The following is a 27,681-nucleotide window of genomic DNA, read 5'->3' as shown; positions in this document are numbered from 1 at the left end:
TTTTGGTTATTAATGGAATGTGAAGTCCTTGATGCAGCTTATGAGAGAGTCATGACATTATTCTTATTGGAAATCCATATATAATGTTCAGGTCTGTTGTAATTTTTCTCAAGCCTAACTAACCTGAAAATGTTTAATCAATTATACAAGAAATAACCTCTTATTAATATCAATACTGGAGTTTTTGAGTTATGGCCTGTGTGCACCATTATATAGTTTTACACAGTCACCGTGACATTAAAATGTCCACAGTAAGTCTTTGCATAATGTTAATAATATTGGTAGATGAGTTTGGCTTACCAAAAACTAAATCATGGTGTGTGTTCTTTTTATTTTCTCTTAGTTAATCTTTTGTTGGTGTTAAATTGTGATTCAGCAGGTTTGTTAAAAAAATAAAAACAAAACCTGCTTGAAATTTAATGAAGGGAAAAAACACTGTGGCGGTGAGCTCACATAATGAAGGAAAGAATTCAGGAGCGAGAGCAGCACCTGTGTGCCATTTCTCATCATTGCTTTCTCACACCAGCGTAACTGACGGCTTTACTGCCTTATGGCAGTTTGCCGAATTGCTAAAGCTGGAGCCTGTTTGAATTAGCAAGGAAATGACCATATTTGTTATTTGTGAAAAAGAGCCACGCTAGGCCAAATTGAAAGAGTAATGGGTCTGACGTCAGGAATGAATTCCAGCACAAAAGGCTCAACATCAATTCATCAGGAGACGTTGGTGTTGATTAGCATCTGGGGATGCTGTGAAGCTTGGTGAAAAATAAATTACACACAGAAAATGTAGGTTTAGCATTTGCCTCACAACTGCTTTCAAAAGACTTAATGGATTCTTCTTTTTTTTTCATGATAATCACTTCTTGTTTCTGTCTCTTGTTTTAGCCTTGGATTTATTAATACAAATGTACTGGTACGCCATTACTGCGGTAATTTGAAACGTGAAATAAAACACAGTCACAAGAATGAATAATTGAAATGCAAAAGCCAGTCACTGTTAGTACAGATTCATAAAGACGATACTGAGCTGTTCAGCTGGAAACTTTCCTCATCCACAAAATTCTCCATGCAGAAGAGGTTTTGATCAGTCAGTCGTGCACAATACTCCTCTGATACAGCCAAATCTGACTATATGGTGATCTGTTTCAAAGAAGGCCATTTTAATATTTCTCAAACTATTATTATATAACAATCATCATTTTTGTTATTGTTGGATTACTTATTTGTTCTGCTGAACACTGATTATACCCCCCACATTTTTATTCTCTGCCCATGACAACACACATTCTTAAGTTTAGTTCTTCCTTACTGTGTCATATTGTGTCTGTGTCATAAAATGTGTCATAAATTGCAGAAAACTGAAGTCTTTTGCGACAAATGGCTGTGAGACATTTCCAGGTGGGTTTTCAATTTAAGTCTTTTGCTTTTTTACCTCAATGCATGCGTGCGTGGGCTTTTGATTCTCAATGCCCACTAACAATAAGCAGGAACAATAGTGCCGATAAGGGAAACATTAAAATGAACCCGTCACTTCTCGAAACAAAGATAAATGAAAATACATATTCACAACAGTCAATCAATTCTGTTTCTGTGGCTCCTGAACATGTGGCCTTGAGCCTAAAATCAAGGCAGTTGTTTGGAATGTGAAAACAGAGCAAGATGGTGGAGCTACAGGAAGCAATAACACTGGAAACAGTTTTTTTTTTCTTCACTCTGAAAGAAAAATGGATGCTCACACAAGCATCTCGTCATCGAAAGTCATCAACTTTTCTTGAAATCAAACACTGAGAAATGACTGAATGTCTGTTGGACACTGCTCTCTGCTTTAAACTGTCAGCAGTATGCAGCAGGTAATGTGCTGAGGTAGACCAAACTCTGCATAACTGCAGTGGACGAGCAAATTACAGTGGATTAAGTCTACATTGTTCATTGGTGTTCAGCTCAACTGACACATCCCTACTTATTCAAGTCCTTAATTACAGTTTACAGTCTGTGGGTGGTTGAGGCTGCTGTGATTGCAGCCAACGGAAGAGAGAAAGGACAAAGATGGCAGAATGTAGGTAAATATACTCACAAACTGCACTAGCATAGTGTGGTATTTATTAGAGAAAGATGCACTAACATAGTGGCGGTCAGAAAAAACTGTGATGGCAGCCTGTAGTGGTCACTGAGGGACCAGCAGAGAGGTGCAAATCATATGAAAAGGGAATGAAATCAAAGAAACTCTCCCTATTTCTGTCCTTCCGTCATCAGACATGGCATTTCTCCCTATATCACCATCGCTCCCCTTTGTTGACTCTCAGACACAAACAGTGACCGTCCTTATGTCAGTTTCAACTGATCTCAAATGGACTATTTTTTGTTTAATGACTGGCTGACTGGCTTCCTATGAGGAAGCACTTCATTACTGCATGGCACAGCAAGCAGGCGGAGCAGTGCTGTGAGGGCAGTGTCTGTGTTGCGCACATGGACATTTGAGATTTGATCATGCTGAAATCAAAACAGCCTGATCCTTGGGTCTCTTCACGTTTCTAGTGAGTGCTCAGCTGTGTGTGTGTGTTAGTAAATCATCCACGGTACATGCTTAAAGACGACACTGAATTCAGTTAGTGTTTTTCAGATTAGCATTTTTCATGACGCACACGTACAATATAAGATTGGTTTCAAAGCCATTTTGTGACATATGAATGATCGGTCTGGCCCCCTTGGCATCATGTTGAAACTCCCTGAGTGGCATTTTGTGTCACTTTTACAATGAGTACGTTTAACTTTGTGATAGGGTGAATTGTAAGCCAATAACCCAAAGGTAACCCAAGTGTAATGCATGTTTTATTATGTATTTGTTTTTTTGTCCTTTTAATCAAGTACATTTTGGAGAGAAAAGCAGACGTTGACACGTACCATACTTTCCTTACTCTCCAGGAATTAAAACATTTAAATGTGAATTGATGTTATCACCAGCTGAAGTTGTGTTAATCAGTCCTTTGACTATGGACTCATGGTATACTTGTCACGTCAGATCACAGTGTTGCATCTGATACCACAAACTGAGAGGTTCTCAGAGTGATAAAAATAGATAAAAGAAATATGTAGTGTATGTATTTGTTACTGATAGACTGCACTACTATCATTCCCAGCTATTGAATCCAAAATGCTATAGTGAGATTTTTTACATGAACTAGTAAAGGAGACCCCATTTGTCCAGTTTTAGTATCTCATTACTGGCTTCCTGTTAAATTCAGAACAAATTCTGATATCCTGCTCCCCACATACAAAACCCTTAATTACCTAACTCTGTCATACTATTATCCCAAGAAATCACTACTCAGAAACCCTTTCTAAGTCTAATGTTAAAACATTCCTTTTTGATGAAGCTTATTGTTAGTACTGTCTTGGGTGATTAACCCTGAACCATCCCTTGGTTATTCTGCTGTAGACATAGGTTACCGGGGTGCTCCCATGAGGAACTGAATACCTGCCCAGACTCTACTGTTTAAACTCCTGTAGGATGATATATGCTATGATTTGGCAACATCACTGAATTTAACTGAGCAGCAAATTACTGACCAGGTGTTTGAACATGTCAAATGTTTTGCTTACATCATACCCAGTAGGTTGTGATTAAATGAAAGGCTTCCAGTTACAAATTAATTGTGCTTTCGTTTCATCTCTATGTTTGGTCTCTACCGAATACTCCCTGCAGTCTGCAGTCAGCCACAATAGAAGGAAAAGTTGTTTGCACCTAAAAGTATGGCCTAAGGATAAAAACAGAATGGCCACTTAAAGCTCCCAAGTTATAAAAGGCAAGAAACGATGAAAAAATTGATGCTGTCAGTCGCTGAAGGCATTTTTGAAGGATGAGGTTACTTTTTATAAATCGGTGCAGGCTGCAGATTATTGCTCAGAACTCTCCAAAACATCAGTCAATAAAACGAACAAGCAGTACATTATGACGGATTGACCAACTTGCAACTTCTAATTACTACAGCTGTGGCATTTCAGTGCCAAACATTGAATGATATTTAAACAGAGGACTTAGACTCAGCAACAGCAAACCTTAAAACAACATACAAATTAAAAACTTGTGCTCATTTGCACCTTGTCCAAACTATATTTTGTGTTAATGTTATTGGTTGAAATTACTGTAGTCTTTGTATTATCTTACAAAATAACCGTTTCAGCCGTTTCATAATTATTATTTTTGCTACTCATGTAAAATTTCATAAAAAATGAAAGCGAGATTGTACTATTTCAAAATAAATACTATGTTGTGCTTTTTTTTATTGGTAATAGCATTTTCATTGGTAGAAGCAATTTGACACCATTTTTTAAATTTTGTTTTGTTCATTTGTATCATTTTAAGATCAGTTTGACTGATGATAATTATTAATCAGTACTAATTACTTGAATTATTAAATCTTCAGACAAAGCCAATATGATCCAAATGAGCTCAAATAACTGTGATATGCAAATACATGTAAAAAGGAAAAATGAACTAGAATGAATATAATCTAATTTGCAAATATGAGCAGAGAAATATTAAAGCGGGTAAAACAACATAGAGTAGTTTGACAATCAAAAAGAAAGCATTAGCAGCCCCTGGAGGCTGCAGTGTTTATCTCACAATAATCTTACCACTGATGTAAAGCAAAATATTCTGAGAGTTTTCAGGAGTCCATCATTCCCTTCTGAAAACATCTTACATCCTTCAAAAAGTTCACTCTTTATCAGAGAGGAAAACTGGTTGGAAAGATGCAAAATGCACCACAGACAAGATGTTTATGGTGCCACGACAGGTGATAAATCTCCTTGTAGGATAATATTAATTGGAAAGGAGAGGATCTTTGTCTAATTTTACCTTAAAGATGAGTTCTCAAGAAATCAATAAGAAAATAGGAATTAATCCACACGAAGAGGCAACAAACAAGAGATGCTGGACCTAGATGTTGCAAAGGGCATAAATACCATCATTATTATTACTTTTCATTTATGAAGTTAGATCCCCAGAATTGCTCGGTTTTGAGTCAGAGGGCACCATTTCTGTTGGTGCATCATACCGGATCATAAAAGCTTGAGTTGCAGCTGAATGACGTCCAAGCGGAGAACATCTGCTGTCAGTAAAGACCACACTGAGTCTCAACATCCCACCAGCTCACAATCAGGGGAACTAAAAGGTTATGGCTGAGAAAGAGTACCATCAAAAAGGTCCTTTGAAAATGGAAATTAGCATTGATGTGCATGTGGATAATTATTGTTATTCACGTCAAATGCTAGCCATTAGTGCTGTAGTGTTAGAGGAAACAGAGGTTTGGTTATTACAAGCTACTTATCACATAACTGTTGCTAGTTGAAAGGCCTCAGTCGTATTTGACTAACATCAATATCCATATTCCATTAAAACAGACGGCACAAATGCTCTGCAGTTCCCTTATTGTAATAATTTGACAAAGTGCAATGCCAGGCATGTAAGAAAGAATTGAAAAAACAAGTATGTGATTGGGTTTCATTTACTGGGAAACTGTTGTTGATGTAGCATTGATTGTTTTCAGCTTTAATACAGTAATGAGATGCAAACAAAACAGCTAGGCTGGTAGATGTTGTGGTTACAGTGTATTCATTTCTCTGTGGCTTTTGTTTCACAGCCTCACAGCTTGGCTATCACAGGAGCAGGGTCTGACATAATTAGTTAGCGGCATGAGTCTTGTCTCATCACCATCACTGTCTACATTAGAGAATCACAAAGTACTGAAGTATGACAAAAGTGATGGATGATTTCCATATCATAATTGTTTTTAGATTGTAATGATTAACGTAAAAAAAAACATAAATAGTTTTAAAAATGTGTTATTTATTGATATTCTGACATTCTGGATTTGTCATTCATATTTTTAGATGCAATGAATGAGAAGAATATAGTTATTCCAGTCATAAGTCACAACTAAGCTCTCCGTTTGTAAAAACTGAAGTGTAAGAAATATATCACAAGAAAAAGTGATGAAGTGCAGTAGAAAGAATACTAACTGTTCTGACATATGTCAGTTTAATAGATTTCTGTGACTGAAGAAGGTGGGGGATGATGACACGCTGATCATGTGCCTGTTTCACTTTGTTTACCTAATGTGAGCCAGCCAGGACAGCTGAGTTCATTTACCCTCCTATCAGTGAGAGGGAACCATTCCAAAACAGGCAATGACAGAGGACTGTGAAGAAAGCATGGCCAGGTGGGTGTCAGTTATTCATTTTTGGAAAATTATATTCAAAACTGCTTCTATCCAACCAATTCTCTCAGTGGTTTTTGTGTATTTGTCCTATTTTGCCTCCTGCGTGTCTCACTGAGTGTGGAAATGACAGGGTTATATGGCAGCTTCACATCCCCCGACTTCCCCCAGCCATACCCTGACAACCAGCACATAGTGTGGAACATCACCGTCCCACAAGGCCACCGGATCAAACTCTACTTCACCCATTTCAGCTTGGAGCCCTCCAACCAGTGTGAATATGACTACATTCAGGTACATGTAGGAAAGAAATTCAAATTATCTGCATTGGAGAGCTTGCTTACTGGAAGGCCTTTGACCTTGTCAAACCAGGTTTTGGCAGAGGGAAACGAAACCTTGCGGTTCTGCGGCGAGGAGGAAAAGAACTTTGAAAGCACCCCCAGGAACACCATCATCCTGTCAGCTGGGAACCTCATGTCAGTGGTTTTTAGGAGTGACTACTCTAACGAGGGCCGATTCACCGGCTTCCAAGCATTTTACACCTCAGAAGGTGATGCAAAATAGGGACATTTGTTGCCAGTAGGCATATCTATTTTTGGCTTTCATAATTACACTGAGTAGAGAGTGGTAGAGCATCTGTAAAAATATAGCAGATTTATATAATTACAGGAAAAGCAATGTATCAATGTCAAAGTATGAAGAACTATAGCAGTATGATGGCAGAAATGCAAGATAAAATTGATAACTATGTTTGAGTAATTGAATAGGTATTGTTAGTTTACGCTGCATTAGATTGAGCTGTTTATAGGTACACAGTGCAGGTCCTCCTTCTTCTACTCTGTTATGTTGCACAGTAAAGTTACAGAAGCTGCACAGGAGAGACCAACCTAGCACTGGCTCTATGGAAAGGGCATTTTGATGTTGTGCATTAGAAAAGGTTGGGGATGGGGCTGTTTCTGCCTCAAGGGATTGAACACAGCCAATTGTTGTGGGGGGTCTTCTGTGTAGCCCACACAGGTGGCGGGACGTGATGCAAAAAATATATTTATGTTTCCATTACAACAACACTGACCATAGCGAAGCATCTCTAGAACGTGTCAGGAGTCCAGCACATGAGAGAAAACAGCTTTGGAAATAAAGAAAGATAACAAACTACATGTACAATGTAAGAGAGATAAATTACTGCAGGAATTTAGTGACTCATAAGTCACCAAAGGCAAAGCTAGACATTACTCAAGAAGGCACCTGATGTCACATATAGTTTGAAGAATCAACTGTTGCTACATTTATAAACTCAGTATGTAAGGGTCCTCTTTGCATCTTTTTTGGGGAGTTTTTTCTGCAATATCTGTTGCCATAGTTTATTTTACTGATCTAAAGTCTTACTTTAATTGCCTTTGAGGATCACACCTGAAGCCTGTTGTAGCACTTTCAGATACTTTTTGTATGAGCTAGAGTTAAGACAAACCAAATTGTAGTATAATTGTAGCAATAGTGTGTTTAACTTAAGTTTAAGTAAATAACCATAATTTATATAAGATTCACAAACGTTTTGAAAACTATTCAAATGAAGACAATCCCATGTTTTGTTTTATAAATCTGCTCATGGATGGAAAATGCTTACTTACTGTGTAGTGATTCACTCTCCACCGTGTTTGTCTCTCTCAGACATCAATGAGTGTCTGTTCAAGGTTGACGGTGAGAGAGTGTGTGATCATTTTTGCCACAATTACATCGGAGGCTATTACTGCACGTGCAGGCAAGGATACCTTCTCCATGACAACAAAAGATCCTGCACAGGTAAGAGCCATATAAACTGGAGCTCAAGAGGCACATTCATCTGGGTGCAATCAGAGGTAGTAAAAGCTATGCGGTGAGGTGCAGCGTTAAGAGCTTGGCATGCAGCGTTGATCATTGATTTCTGTAAATAGGGTATGTTTCTCTGGCTAAATAAACTCCTTGTCAGCTCCTTACTGAGAGCCAATTTTCAAAAGAAGCCAATTTTCAGAACTGTGAGATATCTCTGTAAATTCCACTGCATCTTCTAATACCAACATAAACATGCCCAAATTTTGTCACAGTTGATTCATGTGGTGCTGACATATTTACAGACGTTCTGAGAAGATTACGTAGACATACATCCAATGATTTTAGGAACATCTGTTCTAATCGTTTCACAGCTCTGCAGAACAAGTCTTCAAAAATACTTTTGTAATTTCACATTGTAGCCTGGAGTTTATGGTGTTACATACTGGATTTATTTCTACCATAGCTGGCCTGTGCTAACTACTTTCATACTGAAAGGAATACTGACGCATTAAGTTGTTGATTTCTGCTAGTGGGTGTGTGGCGAGGTTAATCACTGTCGATTCCTAAGGGAAAAGCAACTTCATAATGGCGTTAAAAATTGATACCTGTGCGCAGCACTAATAGTGCACTGACACAAGGTAATTAATCACAATTACCAGCTGATGTGCCTTAAATTATTATACTTTGCCAGAGGAAAAAGGATGGCAAAACAAACCATGCAATGAATAGACAAAAATGATTATCTGCCCACAGATTTTACTGATTATCTAAATTACAGCAACTCTGCCACTTTGCAATGCTCATTTGTTTTTGTGCCTAACATCTGCATACTTAATGGGGCAATATCACAAAGCTAAATGAACCCCATCAATTATGACGCCAGAATTTTCTTTCAGACCATGTGAAAATTTGTATTTCTTTGATTATAAAAAACAGCTTTATAGCTGGTACTTTCCAATAATACCATAAACCAATATTTTATCTTATTTACAGTCTTTATCTTATAACAGTCAGAAATTTGATTATTAATATAAAAATATTGCACTCATCTTGAATTGGATGGCAACAACATGTATAACAAAGAACCTCTTTTGACAACAGTCTGTAAATATCTGGGAACTGAGGAGACCAGTTGTTGGACCTGCCAGCGGTCCAGTTCTTCCACCATAAAGTGTTACCATTTTAATAGATGGAGTATGTAGTCTATAATTATCTTGCTCAAATATGCAAGACCTTCCCTGAGAGAAACATTGTCTAGATGGGAGCATGTGCTGCTCTAAAACCTGTATGTACCTTTAAGCTTTCACAATGCCTCTCCAGATATGCAAGTTGCCAGTTCCACAGACATTAATGCACCCCCATATCATCAGAGATGCAAGCTTTTGAACTGAGGGCTGATAACATCCCTGTTCTCTTCAGACAGAGGGGCACAACATACATGATTTCCAATAAGAATATCAAATTTTGATTAGTCTGACCACAGAACAGTTTTCCACTTTACTCTGAAATTTCTTTGCACTTTCCAGAGATTCTGCCTATTTAAGGTTCACTTATTATACCCAAACCTTTTCCAGCTGACCTATTTAGTTACATGTTCCTTCACCTGTTTTGATTTAGGTACCACTTACTTTTCCAGCTTTTTGTTGTCCCCATCCCAATTTTTTTGGTATGCGTTGCTGCACTCAAATGCATAATGAGCCGATATTTTTTTTTCCACCCTCTTTCAACATCAAATACTTTTTCTACATTCTTTTGTGAAAAAAAATTGGTTTACAAAGTTTGCAAAACAATGCAGTTTGTTTTAATTTACATTTCACGCAGCATCCAAACTTTTTGGAACTGGGTTTGGAGATCAAGGTTTGAACACGAGCATCAGGACAAAATATCAAAATCACGCCACAGAATGCTTAACGTGTGTCTTCCCTGCAGTACCATGCCAAAGCCAGGTGTTGATGTCTCCATCTGGGGTTCTGACCAGTCCGAGCTATCCGAGCCCCTATCCACCCATGAGCCAGTGTGACCACACTATCCGGCTACCAGAGGGCTCCAGAATTATCCTGGACTTCCTGGAACCCTTTGACATAGAGGGACACCAAGATGTCCCCTGTCCGTATGATATGTTGAAGGTCAGTTCTGAGACTTCTGCGAGAGTCTAACTCACAAGATAATGAATAAGCAATGTATTCCTCCACATGCCTGCGTGGTAGCCTGTCACTGACATGTCCTCCTTGGGTGATATACGGTCATGTGATTTGTTGTTTATTTAAGTGTGGCTCGACATCAGTCAGTCAGGTAATGAATCAACATCCCTTTCTTTTCTTGTTCGATGTCTCCTTTTGTAAGATCTCAACGGCAGGACAAGAGTACGGACCCTTCTGTGGCTCAACACCACCAGGCCGCATTGACACAGGGAGTTATGAAGTGCGTATTGCATTCAGATCCGACTCCAGTGGGAAAAACAAGGGATGGAAGATCAAGTTCACCAGTACCAAAGCTGAATCTCTCACTTTAAATTAGAACCGACAGATTTTTGGTGGAACACCAAACTTTTTTCAGCAGTCTTGATTTCTTGTTTTGGGATGTTTCTGTCACTTCATTAGCACAAATTGTTTTGAAATCTGCAATTTTGTTTCATTGTTGGTCCCGTTTTGCAAATAAAACAAGATTTAGGGGACAGTTTTTTTTTTTTATTAAGTCCAGCATCACATGTGCCTTAAAAATAAAACGTGAGTAAATATATGATCTAAAATGCATTTTTGTTTAAGGTTATGCGGCAGAATACAGCCCCTGGCATCACACAGTTATTCTGTTCTGTCGTGGCTGAAGACGTTTTTAATTCACAATTTGCAAATAGCATATTATGGAAGTCATTTAGCTTCATACATTATGCAGCTTGTTCTCAGTAATCCCAGCTCATCTCCTCTACCAAAACAGTCTTTGTAGGGTTTTTTTTTCAATCTCATGAAATTGCCTCTTATTCAGCACTTTCGCATTCACTTTTCTTTATCTGTGTGCTCCAGAAGAGGCCCTAAAAAGCCCACCGGACCGTGTGAATGTGTGAAAGAAAGTACTTCTCTTTATTTGTTATACTCGGGCAGAATGAAGCCAACAGGACTTGTCTATGAACCTATGACTTTTTAAACCTTAGTATGTTAAATTTGGCTTGAAGACTTGAAGTTTGAAAGCCACAACATAGCAAGGCAAGGTATGTACTGACCCATATCCCACCTTGGCATTTACAATCTCTTAGGTGGAAATCATCCCATCACATGGGATACGGTTTGTTTCCAGCATAAAATGCCCTGACAGTCCTGAGGGCACCTGGGTGCTTACAGAGCAAACCTGTACTTCTTATCTGAGCACTGTTGAGTCATCATCTACACCATATAGACAGTGTGACACACGATAGCACAATCGACTGCTTCTGCACTGCATCATACTCACTCCACACTGTTCAGCCTAGTTGGAGCCAATTCCACAGGAATTACGCACACCATGAAACCCATTAACCAGCTGTTGGAAAATACCTAGCAGCAGCACGTTGCCAATAGGCTTGGAGCTCGTATGCCGATTGCTGTTTCACTCATGCACCAACATAGTAAGTTGGTGTCGAAAGAAATATGAGAAAGATGTAGCCCTGTCTAATTATTTTTATTTATTTATTCATATCAATTTGTTTTAAAAAACTCTGCAGCAACTCAATTCTTTGAAGAAGCACTTTTCAAATCACACATTTTACAGTCATATACACGTTCCCACTGTGATGCATTTAAAATGATCCTCTTCAAAGTGGTGACACTGTTGAAAACAGCGAAACGGACAGCTGACCCTTTAATAACGCCACAACACAAAAACATCTTTTCTCAAATTCAGATCCATAATTTGTATTCATTGTTAAGAGATGGAGGAGATGACAGGCATGAGAAATGCCATCTTGAGCATGAGTCACACGGACCTGCACACATTGTCCACATCGGCTTACATCACACAGCCTCCAGACTGATACATAACTTCCACAGTGGTATACGATAGACGGTCTTAAAGAGAACTTGTCCGGTTACATTGATTCTCGTTCTACATTCCAATATGGATTTCTAAATCCATGTAAAAATGCTGCGCTTTTCTTGCTGATGTTTACCAAGAAAATCTATTCAGCAGCTTAGAGTAATAAACTGTGAGTAGAGTTAAACGTTTGTGGGAGAAAAAACAAGGATACCAAAGAAGACAGAGTTAGGATCCACATTATGAGCCTGCTTACCAGATTTCTAATTTAAACTTCCAAAAAGAACTCTGTGTCATTTCAGTGACAGCTCATGTGAAATATTTTATTCTCATGTGAAATAACCAAAGTAACACTTCTTATAACTTTAAAGTACATTTTAACCTATATTTTTTAAACTTTCTATCTAATATAATCCAGTGCATATTTTCCCGCACTATTGGTAAATATACTGGAAAGCAGATTTTTAAAGTAACAGCTTAAATGAATCATTGGACAACTTGTTCCATATCTTAGGAAAATGGCCACTTGTTTTCTTGTTTAAATTTAGATCAGAAATGTATCATTTTCATATCTGACAGCTAAATGTGGAGGTAAATGCAGGCAGTCAAGCTTAGAGAAAAGACTGGGGAACTAGGAGGAAACAGCTAGCCTGAGTTCATCTAAAGGTTACAGAGGACTCATGAGATAGTAAGTACTAAGTCATGAGGTACATGACTTCACCATAAAGCTACCAGAGCAGAGCATTGTTGAACTCTTTCTTGGACATGTGCAATCAATTGTCTTTCCATCTAGTGAAAAAACAAGAAGAGACTATAGAAAGATTCAAAGCATTAGTCTGTGAGCTTGGGAAGAGTTGGGTGGCAGATTTTGTTTTCTCTGGACAAAGCTGTTCGACCACTTTCAGCCTTAATGCTAAACTAAACTAAGATGTCCCCTGTCTGTATACAGAGTTTCACATTAATCTGTTACTGTGTAGTTATTTTCACAACATGGCACTCGTCAAAAATATAGAAAGCAGATGCAAAGTGGTTAATGTCATGATGTCTTTGGTAAACATGACTAGTGCAGATCATCCAGCTTCTTCCTGAAGCGTAAAGCATCCAAGTGCTTCGCAAGTTTTACTAAGTGATGCAAATGTCAACACCCTTAACATTCATATATTCCAGCAGTGTACATATAAACAGTAACAAAGTGAATCCTATTCTACAGCCCCCGAGGCAGGCAGTGTGAATTCTTATCAGTCTCTGCTCAGGTAAAGTCTTGTCCTAGGTGCTGCCTTGGGTTGGCGTTTCTGCAGCCTCCTTTGTGCTCGTCGCACTGGGCTGCCTGCTGCTGTCCAGCTGTGTGCTGCTGATGGATCGCATGGCCTGAATCTGCTGGAGACGTGTGGACAGTTCAGCCTCACAGGCCTGCAGCAGCGCGGTCGTCTTCGCCGTGTTCCAGCCCAGCACTTGCTGCATAGCTTCCACCCCTCTGGTCACTACCATCTATAAAAATAAAGAAGGAAGCTTGATTTCACATTCTGGTATTTTGAACATGTGCAGCTTCTTTGAAACATAAATGTGTATACCACTGCAAAATTGTGGGGAGGGTGTCAGAGGAGGGCTGATTGCAGGCTATCGTTAGTGTCTGAACTGAAAGGGTCTTTTAGAATAAATTCCCTTTGGATTACATGCCAGAATCATGTCTCTGATAAAGTAAAGATGAATTTCAGTACTTGCTTTGTCATCATTACATGTTAAACTCAATCATGAGTGGACAGCTCTAACAACATGTGTGGCTGCACTAAATCTATTTAAAGTGAGCGATTGTGTCGCCTATGCGTTAATCACACATTGGATTGATTTGACTAGATTTGACTTGGAGTTAATTGCCAGTAATAGGTAGGCTCTGCTAAAGGCATATGCAGAAATACGTGCAAGATTCCAACATTTGGTTTCTGCGAACAGGAATGATGCCGAGTTCATTCGAACATAGAGCGGGGGAGTGCGATCTGATCACAAGCGGTCGCTTGGGATGCATTTCTTGACACATTCTAATGCCAGAGGTGTGAACTGACATACTTACAGCTGTCCACTTGGGACCGTATTAACAAAGATGTATGTTTATGTCAGGTGTGAACATGGTGATTGCTAAACACAAGCCTTGCATCAGAAGGAGTGACGTAAGAAGATGATGAAATATATTAAGGCAGATTGGGCAGAAGAACCTTGGTTACGCAGCTCTGTTTAATCTGCTGCATGAACTGTTTTGCTGGTTCTAAGCCATATTGGAGTCTTTGAAGCACTTGCAGTTGTAGAAAGTATAAATAAAAAAGTCAAATTGAGCCGAAATTGTATGTCCAGAGGTTTTGAGGCAGACTGAGTCAGAGAAGTACCTGCAGATCCTCAGTGGAAAGTCTGGTTTCTGGGCTTGTTTTGCCTTTCAGGACCATCAGTGTCCTGGACAGGAATCCAGATGCTGAGTCCACCTCCATTCCATCTGGCAAATCTTCATCCCCTGTACCTGACATATTGAAAAAGGTTTTCTCTGAGGACCATTTGCTATATATAAAAGGACTGATCATAGTGAATCACTGCAAGGGGTGGGATTATTGAGCAACAACAATGATTCCATCTAGTGACGAAAAGGCACAAGTGCAGTTCCCCCACTGTGAGCAAACAAATGCGAGCCAGCAAAGAGAATGGGTTGATCACAGATATGTCAAAGACGACTGAACTGCACAGTCATAGAATCCCAGTGATTGTTTTGTTCGGTGCTGTACTCATGCTTATTGATCACAGCTTTTTTTGGTGATATTACAGCAAAGACCCAGAGAGACTCTGACTTACAGCAAATATTTTACGAAAAAGCATTTTACACTTACTACGATAAACAAATCTGATCCTAAGAATGATAACGATAGAAAAAAAAAACAGTCCCATATATTTGATAACATTTATAACTCATCAGCTTCAAGAGTAGATTGAAGGGTGTCCAGATTATGCTGCCATAGATTTGCAGAGGCAATACATTCTAAAGCACATATGTCTCAAAAAGCACAGTACATTTTGCTTTTATTTCAAATGAAATACAAAAATAAACTTGACTCTGTAGCCAAGAAGTATAAATATATCAGTTTCTATTTTGTTGGAGAACAAAACTGACTGGAATAAAAAGTCCCAGACAGTTATTTCAAATAACTATTTCTAAGCAGTAAAAATGAAAACCAACATATTGACACAGCCGTACCTGCTTGGCTGGGCTCCTCCTGCTGTCTGTCCTCTTTCTCCACGGCTTTGAGGTACAGCTGGAGCAGTTCCTTTGACTGCCTTTCCTCTTCCTTTCGATCCAAAACCCTCTGCAGTGTCTCCTGGAGGTCCTGGGCCTTTTTCTCATGGAAGCCCAGAGCAGAGGCTAGTTCAGAGTGCGGGGCGTCCACTAAGCTCTGAAACAGTAGGTGACACAGATTATTCCCAAAGCAGTAACATACTACTGTGGAAAACAACTTGTAGCTGTGGGTTAAAGCACTTAAAAACGTGCATGTGAGGTTGACTTATGCTAAGTTGAAAGGTTTGTCTTTTCGAAGGGTCGAGAGCTCTGAGTGGGACTCAAATATGTTTTAATAATTTTCAAAAAGCCATGAAGGCAGAGCAGCAAAAAGAAAAAAAAGACTACATCAGGCTTTGGCAACACAAACCATTTATATTAGGAATATCATTTAAAATAAGTAGCTTAGTCTATCAATTAAATTTAGTGACGTATAATGTTATAATTCAACATGTGAGACAACAGAGGAAAGAGTGTTTTTCCAAGTACCACTCCACCCACTGGTGCACTCTGCCTGACAGGAAGTTATGGTGAAAGAGCAATCAGGTTGGTACCTGTAGGTCTGCCTCAGACATGAGAATGATGCTTGTCAGGTCCTGCTTCAACTGCTGAGCCAGATCCCACCAGAGTGCTGCAGTACTGGATGTATCCACAGTATCAGTATCCAGTAACATGGAATCTCTCGCCATCCAAGCCGTGCCACCATCAACTACAGTGCGAATAAAGTGGATACCCACACACAAAGATGAACATTTCATAGATACATTCATAGGAAATAGTCCAAATTTTAGACATATGAACCTGCTTACTCTTATGACCTGGAGCCCAGGTCTCTTTGTCGTGCAACAGCATGAACTTTGTGTTTGAGGGTAAACACAAAAAGTAGGCTTGATCCTCAACTATCGTCCCATCATTATCCAGGACCACTGTGACCGGGTCAGTGGGGCTGAGCCCAAGAAACTCGCACCCTTTAGAAAGAGCAGACTTTTGTGATTTAGTCATACGCCATAGCAAACAATAAAACCAAGGGACAGAATATATGCCACATGTTAAAAGCGGTCACATCTCTTACATAACAGGATATTGAGCTGTTTTAATACAAAGAACTTCAAACAGGTTACTCCATGAATGTGTCACTCCCATGTTCATAATCACTATTTTTATTTGCCAGAGAGAACAACAATAGCAGTTGCCAAAAGCAGCCTGCTGGCATGCCTTTGAAAATCACACAAGTTTCATGGTGTTTGCATGCTGACTGAACCTGGTTGGGCTGGAATGTGAATAATTGGCTAATAGCAACAATATAAAGACGCCATTAATAATGACATTTTTAAATAGTAGAAGGTTCTAAATTACAAAAATATATATTCTTCGGTATCATTGAGAGTTACAAGAATTTGTAAAGATCTAAAATACATCTTGTACCTACAAGATGACACAGTATTTTAGGTCTGCTTGGTTAAAGTCTAAAATAAATGTCTTGCAAACACCTTTAAGTCGATCTGGGCAACGCCTGCTGACTAGCATTTTAGGAATGAGCAGGAACAGAGGACTGACTTCATGTTTAGCTCCTGCAAGTTTGAACACGGTGAAAAGGGAATTATAGCTGCACACAGCTTGCTCTTGATCAAGACAGATAAGTATGCTTAAACCAGGCGGTATCATCACCATGGTTCTACTGTTAGTGGCAGACACAAGTCCTGACTATGACCGCACATTATTGCATTTCTTTGACTTAACAAAGACACAGTAAAACGTCTAAATTAGGTAACCAGAACAATGGGATACTAATTTATCCAACCTTCTTCTTAAATAACATGATTTAAAATCCAAAAGAAGCTTTACAAGGATGCTGCTCTTCAGACACGTTTAGGAATTGAAACCAAGTCAACTCACCCTTTTTCTTCAGCTCATTCAAAGAGGGAACAACTACTCCGTATGATTTTTGTCGTGTGAAGTTGCATACTTTACACGCTTTAATATCTGTCATCGTAGGCTTAAAGCTTAGACACCTATCTCTTTTTCGTTTTACTTTAATATGGCTCAACAACTGCTATGCACTATCATCTACTACTACCTCTCTATGAACACGGAACCGCCGCCGTAGCGCTATGGATTCTGGGATATGTAGTTTCAAATAATACCAACTTCAGACATGTCGGTCCCGTTGTGCTGTTTACAATACAATCTTAAGATTATGACGGGGAGCAGCCAATAAACTGTTCAAATTTAAGAAGTTATGTCTCCCGTGAAGCGTTGTTTGTGTTTGTTTTCCCATCAGTTCAGTTTAGTTCTATTTTAATGAAGACAATTCACAATGAAAGACATTTCATGGCATTTCAAAGAGAATGTACACAAGTTGAATACAACTCCAATTAGATAGCGTTCAAATAAATTAAATTAGCTGTGATCTATTTCATTAATACTGCGTTCATACAATGCCAGTTCGTAAAGAGTCTTATTTACAGCACTTATTTAAAGTCAGCGTCAATAAATCCAGTTTATGCCAGGCACGGGCCTCGGGGCCAAGGGCTCAGATGCTCCTGGTCTTGAGATATAACACAGAAAGTACACCAAAATAAAACAAAATCAAAATAGGATGCATTTCGGACACAAACAAACCTTAAAACGATGTAAAGCGACTACCAAGAGACACAGAATGGCAAGATGCAAAATAAGTATAAAAAATACAAAATATGGACAGATGCAAAATAATAAATACAGATCAATCACCAAAACAACATGCACACAGACACTGAGATCAATCACATCTCTCTCTGTATATGAGATATATATCCATAGGAAATGTTAAGTTATTATTAGGTGACACCAACTTTTGCTAAACTTATGCAAGATCCTTTACTGTGCACAAAAAAACTGCGAGACTATCTTCATTTTTTGTTGTTGTTGTTTCGTGTCACTTTCTGTCTAGTTGTAGTTTTAGGTAATATTAGTGTTGGGCATGTACACGTCTTGTTTGACTATTCGTTCGAGGCACGATCCCGGTTTTTGATTTATTTTGATCTTTTCAACCCAGCTGTTTGTAGTAAGCGTGTTCCAGGAAAAGCAATCGAGTGTGGCTCACTCGAGCAATCAAGGGATAGGAAGATGGCATCCACCGACCAACCTGATCCACCAACACAGGTCTCTCTATGCCTCCAAGACATTTACATCTTGATGTGCAGATAAAACTTTGGATCCTTCTAGTGTATTGATATTCAGTGGTTTTTAACGGTCCACATATTCAGCGATTTGTCTTATAACTGCTCAGCTCACGAGGGGTAGCTTGTTCGCTAGTTAGCATGCTAACTAGGTTACGTTTCAAAAGTTGCCTCTCACACAGGCTTTTGCTGAGAAGTGAACACAAAACGATGTCGAGCTTCACCATGCCTCGTTTCAAATACCGTAACTTGTTTATGTAGTTTGCTAGCTATTTACCATGGCCAAGTGTTGCTAAGTTTTCCATTTGACCACTTAGCCTTGTCTGTCTTGTCATGGGCAATTGATGAGATTGTGGAATGGAAAGGTCACTGAAAGCTACAGGCAGTTGGTTTGGACTCTGTCTCATGCTAGCACTGTTGTTCCTCAGGTGGCTTACAAACATTCAAGACAATAAATGTTAATAGTAAGGGGCTCATACTTCTCACTAGTGTCTGCTTATTACTTTGCCTCTGCAATTACAGGGATGTTACTTTCAGCAAGCACATTTACCAAAGATACTGAAAATGCAACATGAACTGCAGAGAAGTCAAGCGTTTAGATATAGTGTATGCTGACTAAACCAATAGACTCCTGAAACGAAAGAAATTAAGTGGTAAAGTTGTTGTACTTCCAACAGTGATTCAGAAATGTGTCATGTACTATATGGACAACAGATATAGCACCTGAACAGCTTCAGAGAACCCCAGTATATGTAGCTTTTGCACGAATTTGAATAGATTTTTGTTACTTTACAAAATATTAGAAAAAGAAAAAACACAAATTCTTAATTTGATCAGAATTTTGCACTCATCCATCAGCCAAATAGTTATTGTGTTCTTTATGTGATGAAAATGCTGATTTTTTTTTGTGGGATATACAGCATTAGGAATACATGCAGTATGTAATATGTTTGCAATTTGTAAACAAATGCTTTGTTATATGGCGCTAATCCCAGGTTTTACTTTTCTTTAAATGAGAGCTGCATTCCACCTCTGTGGCTGTACATAGTAGTTAGTGTGAAAAAACTTCCTCTGAGTGGATTGCAACCCTCATTAACAGACCTGTGATTGTCCTTTTAGAAGTCAAAGTGTCTTTGTGATATTGATATTCTGCATGTTGACAGTAACCTTCTCATGTGCTGTGCGACTCTGAAGTGTTGGGATGAAGTGCACAAATGTAATGCGCTTTTTCGTCGCTTTGCTTTTCATGTCTTGTCCCATTTATCCCAAACCAGTAGCATTGACAGTTAATGTTAACACTTAAAACAAACAGTTGTTTTTTTTCCCCATGAAAACGGCTCGTTTAAAAGGGGAAAAAAAAGACATAATTTACTTCATACAATTTGAGAACTACCGGTACTCAATATTGGGAAACAAATTAGCAACCTGTATATCCATATCCACTTTACTGCAGTCAGCTGCTTCCGTCATATCACCATGAAATACCAAACTACACTTTCAGTGCCATCGGTGCCGTGCACGCCCATCACATCACATCCAAGTGTTTTAAAGGTGATGTTTAGTTCAGATCATGAGATGCTTCCAAGCTCTCTGGTGCTCCTCTCCCTCTAATAATTCAGGTAGAAATAAAGAATGCTGTTGCAGAATTGGTCCGGCTTTTTAACATGTTTTTTGAGGGACAGTTTATGTACTGTGTACCAGTTTCACTGGCATCGGGAGACAATTTGACCAAATGTTGTGCTTTCACAGTAACAACTGTGCAGATGTCCGGCTTTGAATAAACTCCCTTTACCTGCTTAACTTAATAAGAAATTATAGAGAAATAGTCAGTGCCTGTCCAAGAAACAGCTATTGGATGTTTCAGTTGTTGAAAGCCCATTCCCTAAATCATTCCTCCTAGATTGATGTAGTTCAAATATGTAATCTTTATTTAATCCACAACGAGACATTAAATGCATTCAGCACAATCAAGAAACTCCCAGGGATGATCAAGTGACAAAGATGATGTTGTCTTTCATTTTTTGCTACAGTGCTCAGCGCAGAGTTAAGATGTATCATGTTAAATATGTGCAAGTTTGAATCTTTTTAGTTGGTCATTTCAACACCAGCACTACCTCTGTCCTCCAGTAGATGGCCCTCTAATACAAGTGTTTGTTTATCTCTGCAGCCTGGCCTTCCACCTGGAGATGATGGAGCAGCTCGGCCCAGAGAAGCACTAGTAAGGATTTCTAGTTTCATACAAATCACTTTATTTATGTGACATAATGGACGAAGAAGCAACAAGGACTTAAAGTTTGGCTTTTTCTTAATGTAGGTGCAGATTAGACTGAGATAGTGTGCTGGATCAAATGACACTGTTACATTATTACATATTAAGTTGTCCAATCCCCCCCCCACTGAATAAGAATTCAGTTTTATAAATGCATCAGGTAATGACACGTAACAGCACACGATGTGATTCTCAATCCTTATTCTTCAAATTCTGCGAGTTTTCACCCAAAAAGCTGAATTTACTGACTAGTTTGTTTGCTATTGTGGTTTGCTTGCCTGTGAAATCAATGTCTGTTGTATTTGTTCCATGATTTCTTGCAAAACACACCGAAACATTAACATTGCTTTATCCTTTAGCTTTGGCAACTTTTATTCGGCTAATCGGATGATATTACACATTCCCCAGGGACTGCGAGTGTAAAATATTTCTAATTAGCGGACAGTCACTTTAGCAGCACACTGATTTCCCTGAGCCGTAATGAGAGTGTACTTTATGTTCCTTGTCTTTGGACAGCAAAATAGATTGAGAAAGGTCTACTTTAACAGCAGCAGTCGCTTTAATCACGTATAGCATAAAAAACGTTGACGTCTTTGTTGTCCTTTATTTGGGAACATTTTGATTTGGTCTGCCAATAATGGGTCTAAAGAATGTTTTTGTTTTGATCTGTTGTTGGTTAAAGAAGAGTCTTCAATAGCCTGTATAAGGAAGTGTTTATAGAGTTGTTTTATAGCTAAATGGGTAGAATGCATCCCAGGTACATTCACTGTCCTTGTATGGACACAGCATCCAGGTTAGAGATGTGCTGCATTGCTCAGGCTGCATGTCTCAATGTCATTCACCACCATTCACTCTTCATCTTCCCCCCATCATCCCTTCATGCCAAGGCTAATTTAATCCTGGGTTTATTGATTGTGGGAGCATTCTCCCAGGCTTTCTTTCAATTTACTTCAATTTCATCATCCCAGTGAGCTTGAAGACTGCCTCCTCAAAAAGGGAAGAAATTCTTGTTACAAGGGTCCTGATTCGAGACCGGCTGACAAGTCCCACCACCCTCACTTCCAGCCCCTTTTCTCTTTTCTCTTTTTGATGAGCTGCTCTTTCCCAGTTAAGTGGATTATTACAGTAGGGATAATTCTTGTCACATGGCATTATTTGGATGAGGTGAATAATTGAAATTTGTGTCTGAAAGGATTTTATCTGGATGAGAGGAAAGGGAGTGCTGGCAGGGTTGGGAGGGACAGGAGCAAGAGAGCACACATGCACACACAGGCACACACACGCACACACACACACACACGCACACATTTATACACACACATTTGTATAACATTCATGTGCACATGGCCATGTCAAACAAGCCAGTGTGTCAGGCTGGGGACACCAGTCATGTTAACAGGTTCTGACTCACCTCGCCCAGATCAGCAGGCCCTGCCACAGTATGCAGCTTGGGTTCTCCTCGATGGCAAAAGGGCCCAGCTCAGGGGCCAGAGCCAAAGCCTCTGCCACCACACAACCCAGAGGGGCAGCTCTGGACCTGCACTTAGAGTGTGTGTTCCACGGTTGACTGGTATACCAGTCGCTGCCAGCCGCTGCTGTTGCCTCTGGCGCTGCTGTTTGCTCGCTTTCACCTCGGCTCTCTCCATCTACAATCCCCCACACCCCCACCCGTACACCTTTTGCTCACCCATGCCACGGCCATTACTCCTCCCAGTCTATTGCTGGTATGTCCATAGTCTTTGTGCTCGCTTACTCGAGTGACACCCTTCGATCAGTTCGCATCTCGCTCAATCACTCTTTAAGTTTAAAATATTAGACATTTAGGAGGATTCATACAACATTTTATTCAGTGAAAATAAAGGGAAAAAACCAGGAAGTGTTGTTGCATGAGACTAGACAAGTTGAAGCAATTCAGCTTTTTTTATTTTTAGATTATAGTGGGGCCTTGTTCTAACTTGGAACAAGAATTTAAATACGCAACATATATTGCTTTTATGGGATGACGAAAAAAAAAAAAAAAAACGATTTCCGCTGCTGAGATCACTGTAGGTCACTGGAACTTTAAGGTCTGAGGTGTTTGAAGCGCACCTTTTCCTGAGAGCTTCATAGAATTGTTCACGTTTGTGTGACACAGATGGAAACACGAAATAACAATCACTGGAGAATTCTCACATCTTTCTTAAGAATTATTCATCAACATTAAGGAAGGAAAACAGAAGTAGTTTAATGCCATGATAATGGTGTTATAATATAATATAAAACAAGGTCAGGCTTTTAGGGGAGGAGTAAGGATGTTACATCCAGTCTTAATGGGTTATAAATGGGTAAAAATACTTTTTATGATGGGTATATGAAAATGCACCATATATGGTTTCAGTTATAGTTTTTTTTGTCATTACTGCTTATTCAGTATTCAGTTAATTATTTTGCCAGTTAGATTTCACAAAATTTTGAAAAATAGTCACCCGAGTGTACCGAAGTCCAGGCGATGTGTGCATATTCTTTGATTTGGTCATCGGTCCATCACATTTCAGAAAACTTTGACTAGCCTCGGAGCATGTTTGGCTTTCTGCATGAATATTGATCAGGATGTGTTGACTGGAAATAAGGCTGTGGTATCAGATTATTTTCACGTTCACACAACTGCGCCTGTGCCGACATCGTTTAGTCTCCAGGACAAGTTTACTCTGTTTGCTATTCGGCGTAAACGAGGCAAAACGAAGCCACCAATTGAGAGCTTTTGTCTTGCACCGTGTGGATGTGAAGGGTCGTGTGTGTGTGCAGAGAGTTCACACCTCACCAAATAGAACCGTTATACTTTTGGCTATCCTTGGTGGCATTAAGCCTGTTATTGACTCTCTGCACCCTGAAAAAAATAAAGATTCAGGCCCCAAATGAATAAATGTGTTTTTATTTGTGGGTATGCAGGCGTGTGGTTTGTGTGTGCGGGAGGCGAATCTGTACCACTTGCACTGTCAGTGTGTGCATGTAGGCATAGATGGTGTGAACTGGGTGTGTGTTAGGTGTTTAGGTTTGGGGATTTTAGTACAGCAGAGGGAGGAGAAAAAGAATTGTAAGAAGAACATCCCCGGTCTCACAGCAACTTCAAAAGCCCTGCTTCCCCAGGATATTAAGCGACTGTGATGAAAAATTTAGCAAGCGTTAAATAAGCCGCTTTGAAGTGATCTGTTTTGGCTCAGCAGTCTTCAAATTTCCGTAGCCCCTCTGCTACAATATAGTCATGTTACTATCGAGGGGGAATAGAAGAAGATCGTGTTGAGTTCAGGAGTTTTGGCGGACCTGGCGTGCTGGCAGCAGCCATGCCGACAGTCACTGGTGTGGCCTAAGGCCCGAAGGCACCGCTGCAGCTACTGTTTCCCTTCTGTAATTCTCTGGCTCTTTTTCCTCCTCATTTCACCTCTCTTGCCCTGATGACTTTTTTTTTAGTTTTTTGAGGCCCATGAGTCGCAGGGACACAGATGTTGTTCACATGTTGGCTTTCAAAGAGTTTTTTTTTCTTCTTCTTTACTTCCACGTGGGTGTCTCACAAATGTAACAGTGGCGAAACCAGGAAGTCAAAGGTTACTCTCGGGTCTCGACTCAGTTATTTTTTTCTCCATGAGTTTCCTCGTGGAACATATGTATATGAAAGACATTTTAACTGCGGTTTGTCCTGTTCGCACTGAAGTTTTCTTTCACTCAAAAAGAACAAACCCAACACACTTACGCCACCGTAAAGCAAAAAAAAAAAACCAAGAGCTGCATCTGAAAATTCACCATTTCATTTCACATTTATCACGTTTGAAGCCATTATTTTAATTTTTGAGAACTTCAGGTTTCAACGTGCTCCAAATTAATTATTGGGGCAGAGTAAGAGATGAGAGCCAGTAATGAGTCTGGTATGGTAACTCCATTCTGTCAAGAAACTAGGCTACCATTTAGTTAGTCAAGGGAACCCTCACTGAGATTTTCCTTTTTTCCTCTTTGCTCATTACTTTAATTGTAATTGTAATCCTTTATTGGAGCTGTCTGCAGTAAAGGAGAGTTATGGTCCGAGTGGGGGCGCGTGCTATAGAGATATTTCATGATTATTGAGGAAGACGGTCACTAGGTGGCAGCCACTAGTTCGGCCTGGCTGCAATTACGGAGTGGGAAGTGATGGTGAGAAACTGTGTGCATGTGTCTGCGAGCAAGGTTGTGAGAGGAGTGATTTCTCGAATTCTAGCGTGTTCCTTAAAAGACGGAGGTGCATTGATCTGATGGACTGATTCTGTGTCTCGTCACGTTGAACTGTAAACAGCACTGATCAAATGCATGCGTGGGAAGCATCAATTTTCATATTTTTGTTGTCTGACTTTGAATAAGTCGCATCGTTATTGAGTGCTATCTGAACAGTGCATTAAAGTTCAGGGCTAATGATGAGGGGAGTAATGTATGAGAGTGACTTAGCTTCATTGTGCTACTGATGCATATAGTTTACAAAAAAAACCCATCTGCTCACCACAGTTTGTTTCAGGCGGCCGTGATAACGTTTTCTCTTTGTAATGCATAAAAGCTCAATTCTCTGTTTCACAGCACTTATTGTGCATCATGCGCTGTTTGTTTCTGTGGTTAATGACACAGGAAGGGCCCTCCATTTTATTGTTGCTGTGTTGCACTTTTTCCCCTCCTCGCCCAACCCCGCAGCCAGCCTCCTTAGAGGACTCTGTATGAATTCTCACTGTCATGTCCAAGGACGAGTGGCGCAGGGTCAGCTAATTGCTTTTATGATTATGATTTCACGTCAGATTTATCGTGCATGCTCAGAGCACATCTTCCAGGTCCTGCCGACGTTGCTGGCTTGGACGGGGAAAATGAGTTTACAGCTTCTGGCTGTGACTTCTTGTTTAAGTGCAGGTCACACTTTTTGACTCATTAGAGTTGAATGCAGGGGTGAATCACACAGGCTTTTCCTGTAAAAGCCCCAGTTTTCTGTGTCAGTGACTGTACTTGTTTTGCTCATATTTGGCCACAAAAGAGCATTTTTATCACTTTGTCTTCAACATGTGCTGAAGTTTGGAGGTCATGAGCGAGGAATGACACAGACAGGGATTTTGGTTTTTCTGTCCTTTGAACTTTTTTATGAGCCATAAATCTTTCATCTTTGTTTCTGTTTGCCGATGAAATCATTAAGTTTATTCCACTCATAGCGTGCCAGAATTATCAGTTGACTTCTTTTTGATGTTGTCGACTTTTTTCTTTTTCAGCAGTGGTTCCACCCACCTCTTTGAAAAGGATGAGCCCAGATGAGTCCAACCCATTTTCTGAATTATTTTCATTTTGTGATTTCTGCCGCGTGTGTTCAGCTGGTCTTGATCTGCACTACCAGCCCATACAATAGCATTTTGTTGCGTTATTTGTTTTGTTTGATCAAAGCATCGAAAAGGCCTTAAAGTCCATGAAAATTTCTTCTCGAAGGAAGATAAAACGGCTGTCATTGTGTCAATAATCCAGATAGTTTCTTGTTGTAACCCGCGGCCTGTGATTTGTCGCAGTACTTTGACCTCACTCTGACCTTCCGGGATGGGCCGCAGTGTGACGAGTGACAGATGCAGCCTGGGAATATGGTTTGGATAGCTTCGCAGTGCTCGGAGGAATGTTGAAGCTAGTTTTAAGCAAAGTTCATTCTGGAGACATATGTAAAGTCTGTGATTAAGCTGAATTCAATAAACTTTAATGAATACTTAGGACTTTATTTGTAGGGTTTTTGTTGCAGCACGTAGATTAATGTAAACGACTTGGTAACAGAGCTGTAATTTCCTATTCTCCCACAATTTAGTGAACTGTCACAATATGTTTACTTAAGAAATGATAGAAATACGACCCAGTTTAATTACAGCGTAGTCATTTTGCCTCAATATACTTGGGAAAGTGGTCTTATTGAGCTAAGCTTCCTTTTTACTCTCCATTCTGCTTTGTAATTACTTCAGCTTGATTTATCGTCTTTTCTTTGTGTTTATGGTTGTAAACTGCTCGAGTGAGTAACTTGGTCTGAGAGTGGCTTGTCTCCTTGCAGCGAGGCTAGAAATCTCCCGATGAATCTGAGATGTCTCCGCTGTCAAGACTACTCACATCGCTCTCAGCCTCCAATGTCACTTTCAAGGCATAATTACACAAGTTGCGTTGATTAGTATGAGAAGCAATTACGGTGGCTTTCCGCTGCAAATGGGGAATGTGATGGCTCTTGATTGACAGGAAGCATCCTGGCTTTAATAAGTAAATGACTATGGTAATTCAGGTACTGAGACCCTTTGATTTGTCAGCATCTTTCTAATTTTTGTGATGTCCTCTGATTTTAATGAACACGAATTTGATTGAATCCCCCTTCATTTCCCCTGTCCCTGCACCTGTGTGTCTGTCTGTCTCCTCTCAGACCAGCTTGTGTTGTCATAAGGGAGCCGTGTACTAATTCTTTCAGAGCCATCCTCAACAGTCCTGCTGCTGAGGCTGAATCATTTTCTCACAGAATGAATCGGGCGCGAAGAAATGAAAAAAGAAAAAAGGGAATAAATGAACAACACGCAATTTTGACTCGAACCAAAATGCCTTTCAGCACATCCCGCTTTCACAAGTGTGGAAATCAGAGGAAAAATTATTTGTAATTGACACTTTGGGGAACATTTTTTTTCTCTTTTTATCTGGCTTCCCAGTAAGTTATTAGCTGTTAATTTGTCGGCAAGCTCCCCTACAGCGCCAGATATTTGTTCAAATGCAGGGATCCCCTCAGTGCATTTGTAACTACACTTCTGAAAATGCTGCCCTGTCTAATTATGTAATATAATACTGCCTTTTAGGCAAGTTTCTTTTAATTGAATAATGTGAGTGCCAACAAAGGATAAGCTTTTGGAACAGCACTACTTAAACGAGCCATAT

General features: G+C 39.6%; 3 protein-coding genes across 3 annotated transcripts in view; 2 read left to right on the top strand and 1 right to left on the bottom strand.

The window, feature by feature from the left end:
• The first annotated feature begins 6,133 nt into the window (after window positions 1-6,133).
• masp2 (MBL associated serine protease 2) lies at window positions 6,134-10,727 on the top strand. Its single transcript, XM_072367695.1, has 6 exons — window positions 6,134-6,221; window positions 6,290-6,512; window positions 6,591-6,768; window positions 7,887-8,018; window positions 9,957-10,153; window positions 10,371-10,727. The coding sequence occupies exons 1-6, from the start codon at window positions 6,190-6,192 to the stop codon at window positions 10,542-10,544; spliced, it is 936 nt and encodes a 311-aa protein (XP_072223796.1). The 5' UTR covers window positions 6,134-6,189; the 3' UTR covers window positions 10,545-10,727.
• Window positions 10,728-12,357: 1,630 nt separating this feature from the next.
• dffa (DNA fragmentation factor, alpha polypeptide) lies at window positions 12,358-17,470 on the bottom strand. The gene is made up of 6 exons (XM_072367351.1): window positions 17,236-17,470; window positions 16,149-16,307; window positions 15,894-16,048; window positions 15,262-15,457; window positions 14,408-14,535; window positions 12,358-13,517 (listed from the first exon to the last, which is right to left on the bottom strand). The coding sequence occupies exons 1-6, from the start codon at window positions 17,327-17,329 to the stop codon at window positions 13,296-13,298; spliced, it is 954 nt and encodes a 317-aa protein (XP_072223452.1). The 5' UTR covers window positions 17,330-17,470; the 3' UTR covers window positions 12,358-13,295.
• Window positions 17,471-18,393: 923 nt separating this feature from the next.
• Window positions 18,394-27,681, top strand: part of pex14 (peroxisomal biogenesis factor 14) — a 45,607-nt gene continuing 36,319 nt past the window's right edge. The window contains exons 1-2 of the mRNA XM_072366238.1: window positions 18,394-18,483; window positions 20,668-20,718. Of these exons, the coding sequence (XP_072222339.1) occupies window positions 18,448-18,483; window positions 20,668-20,718 (87 nt within the window). The 5' untranslated portion in view covers window positions 18,394-18,447. The remainder of the gene's footprint in view (window positions 18,484-20,667; window positions 20,719-27,681) is intronic.

This window comes from Leuresthes tenuis, unplaced genomic scaffold (assembly GCF_036924035.1).
Source record: "Leuresthes tenuis unplaced genomic scaffold, fLeuTen1.0.hap1 SCAF_16, whole genome shotgun sequence".
NCBI lineage: Eukaryota > Metazoa > Chordata > Actinopteri > Atheriniformes > Atherinopsidae > Leuresthes > Leuresthes tenuis.
This window is presented reverse-complemented; position numbering and strand designations above follow the sequence as displayed.

What these genes read in the sequence shown, in the direction of transcription:
- masp2 (XM_072367695.1), top strand. Translation starts at nt 6,190, where the DNA reads ATGACAGAGGACTGTGAAGAAAGCATGGCCAG. An exon ending in TGTGAAGAAAGCATGGCCAG is followed by an intron (nt 6,222 to 6,289) that starts GTGGGTGTCAGT and finishes CAATTCTCTCAG; the next exon opens with TGGTTTTTGTGTATTTGTCC. An exon ending in AGCATTTTACACCTCAGAAG is followed by an intron (nt 6,769 to 7,886) that starts GTGATGCAAAAT and finishes TGTCTCTCTCAG; the next exon opens with ACATCAATGAGTGTCTGTTC.
- dffa (XM_072367351.1), bottom strand. Translation starts at nt 17,329, where the DNA reads ATGACAGATATTAAAGCGTGTAAAGTATGCAACTTCACACGACAAAAA. An exon ending in CTGGGCTCCAGGTCATAAGA is followed by an intron (nt 16,049 to 16,148) that starts GTAAGCAGGTTC and finishes TTCGCACTGTAG; the next exon opens with TTGATGGTGGCACGGCTTGG. An exon ending in TGTCTGAGGCAGACCTACAG is followed by an intron (nt 15,458 to 15,893) that starts GTACCAACCTGA and finishes CTACTGTTTCAG; the next exon opens with AGCTTAGTGGACGCCCCGCA.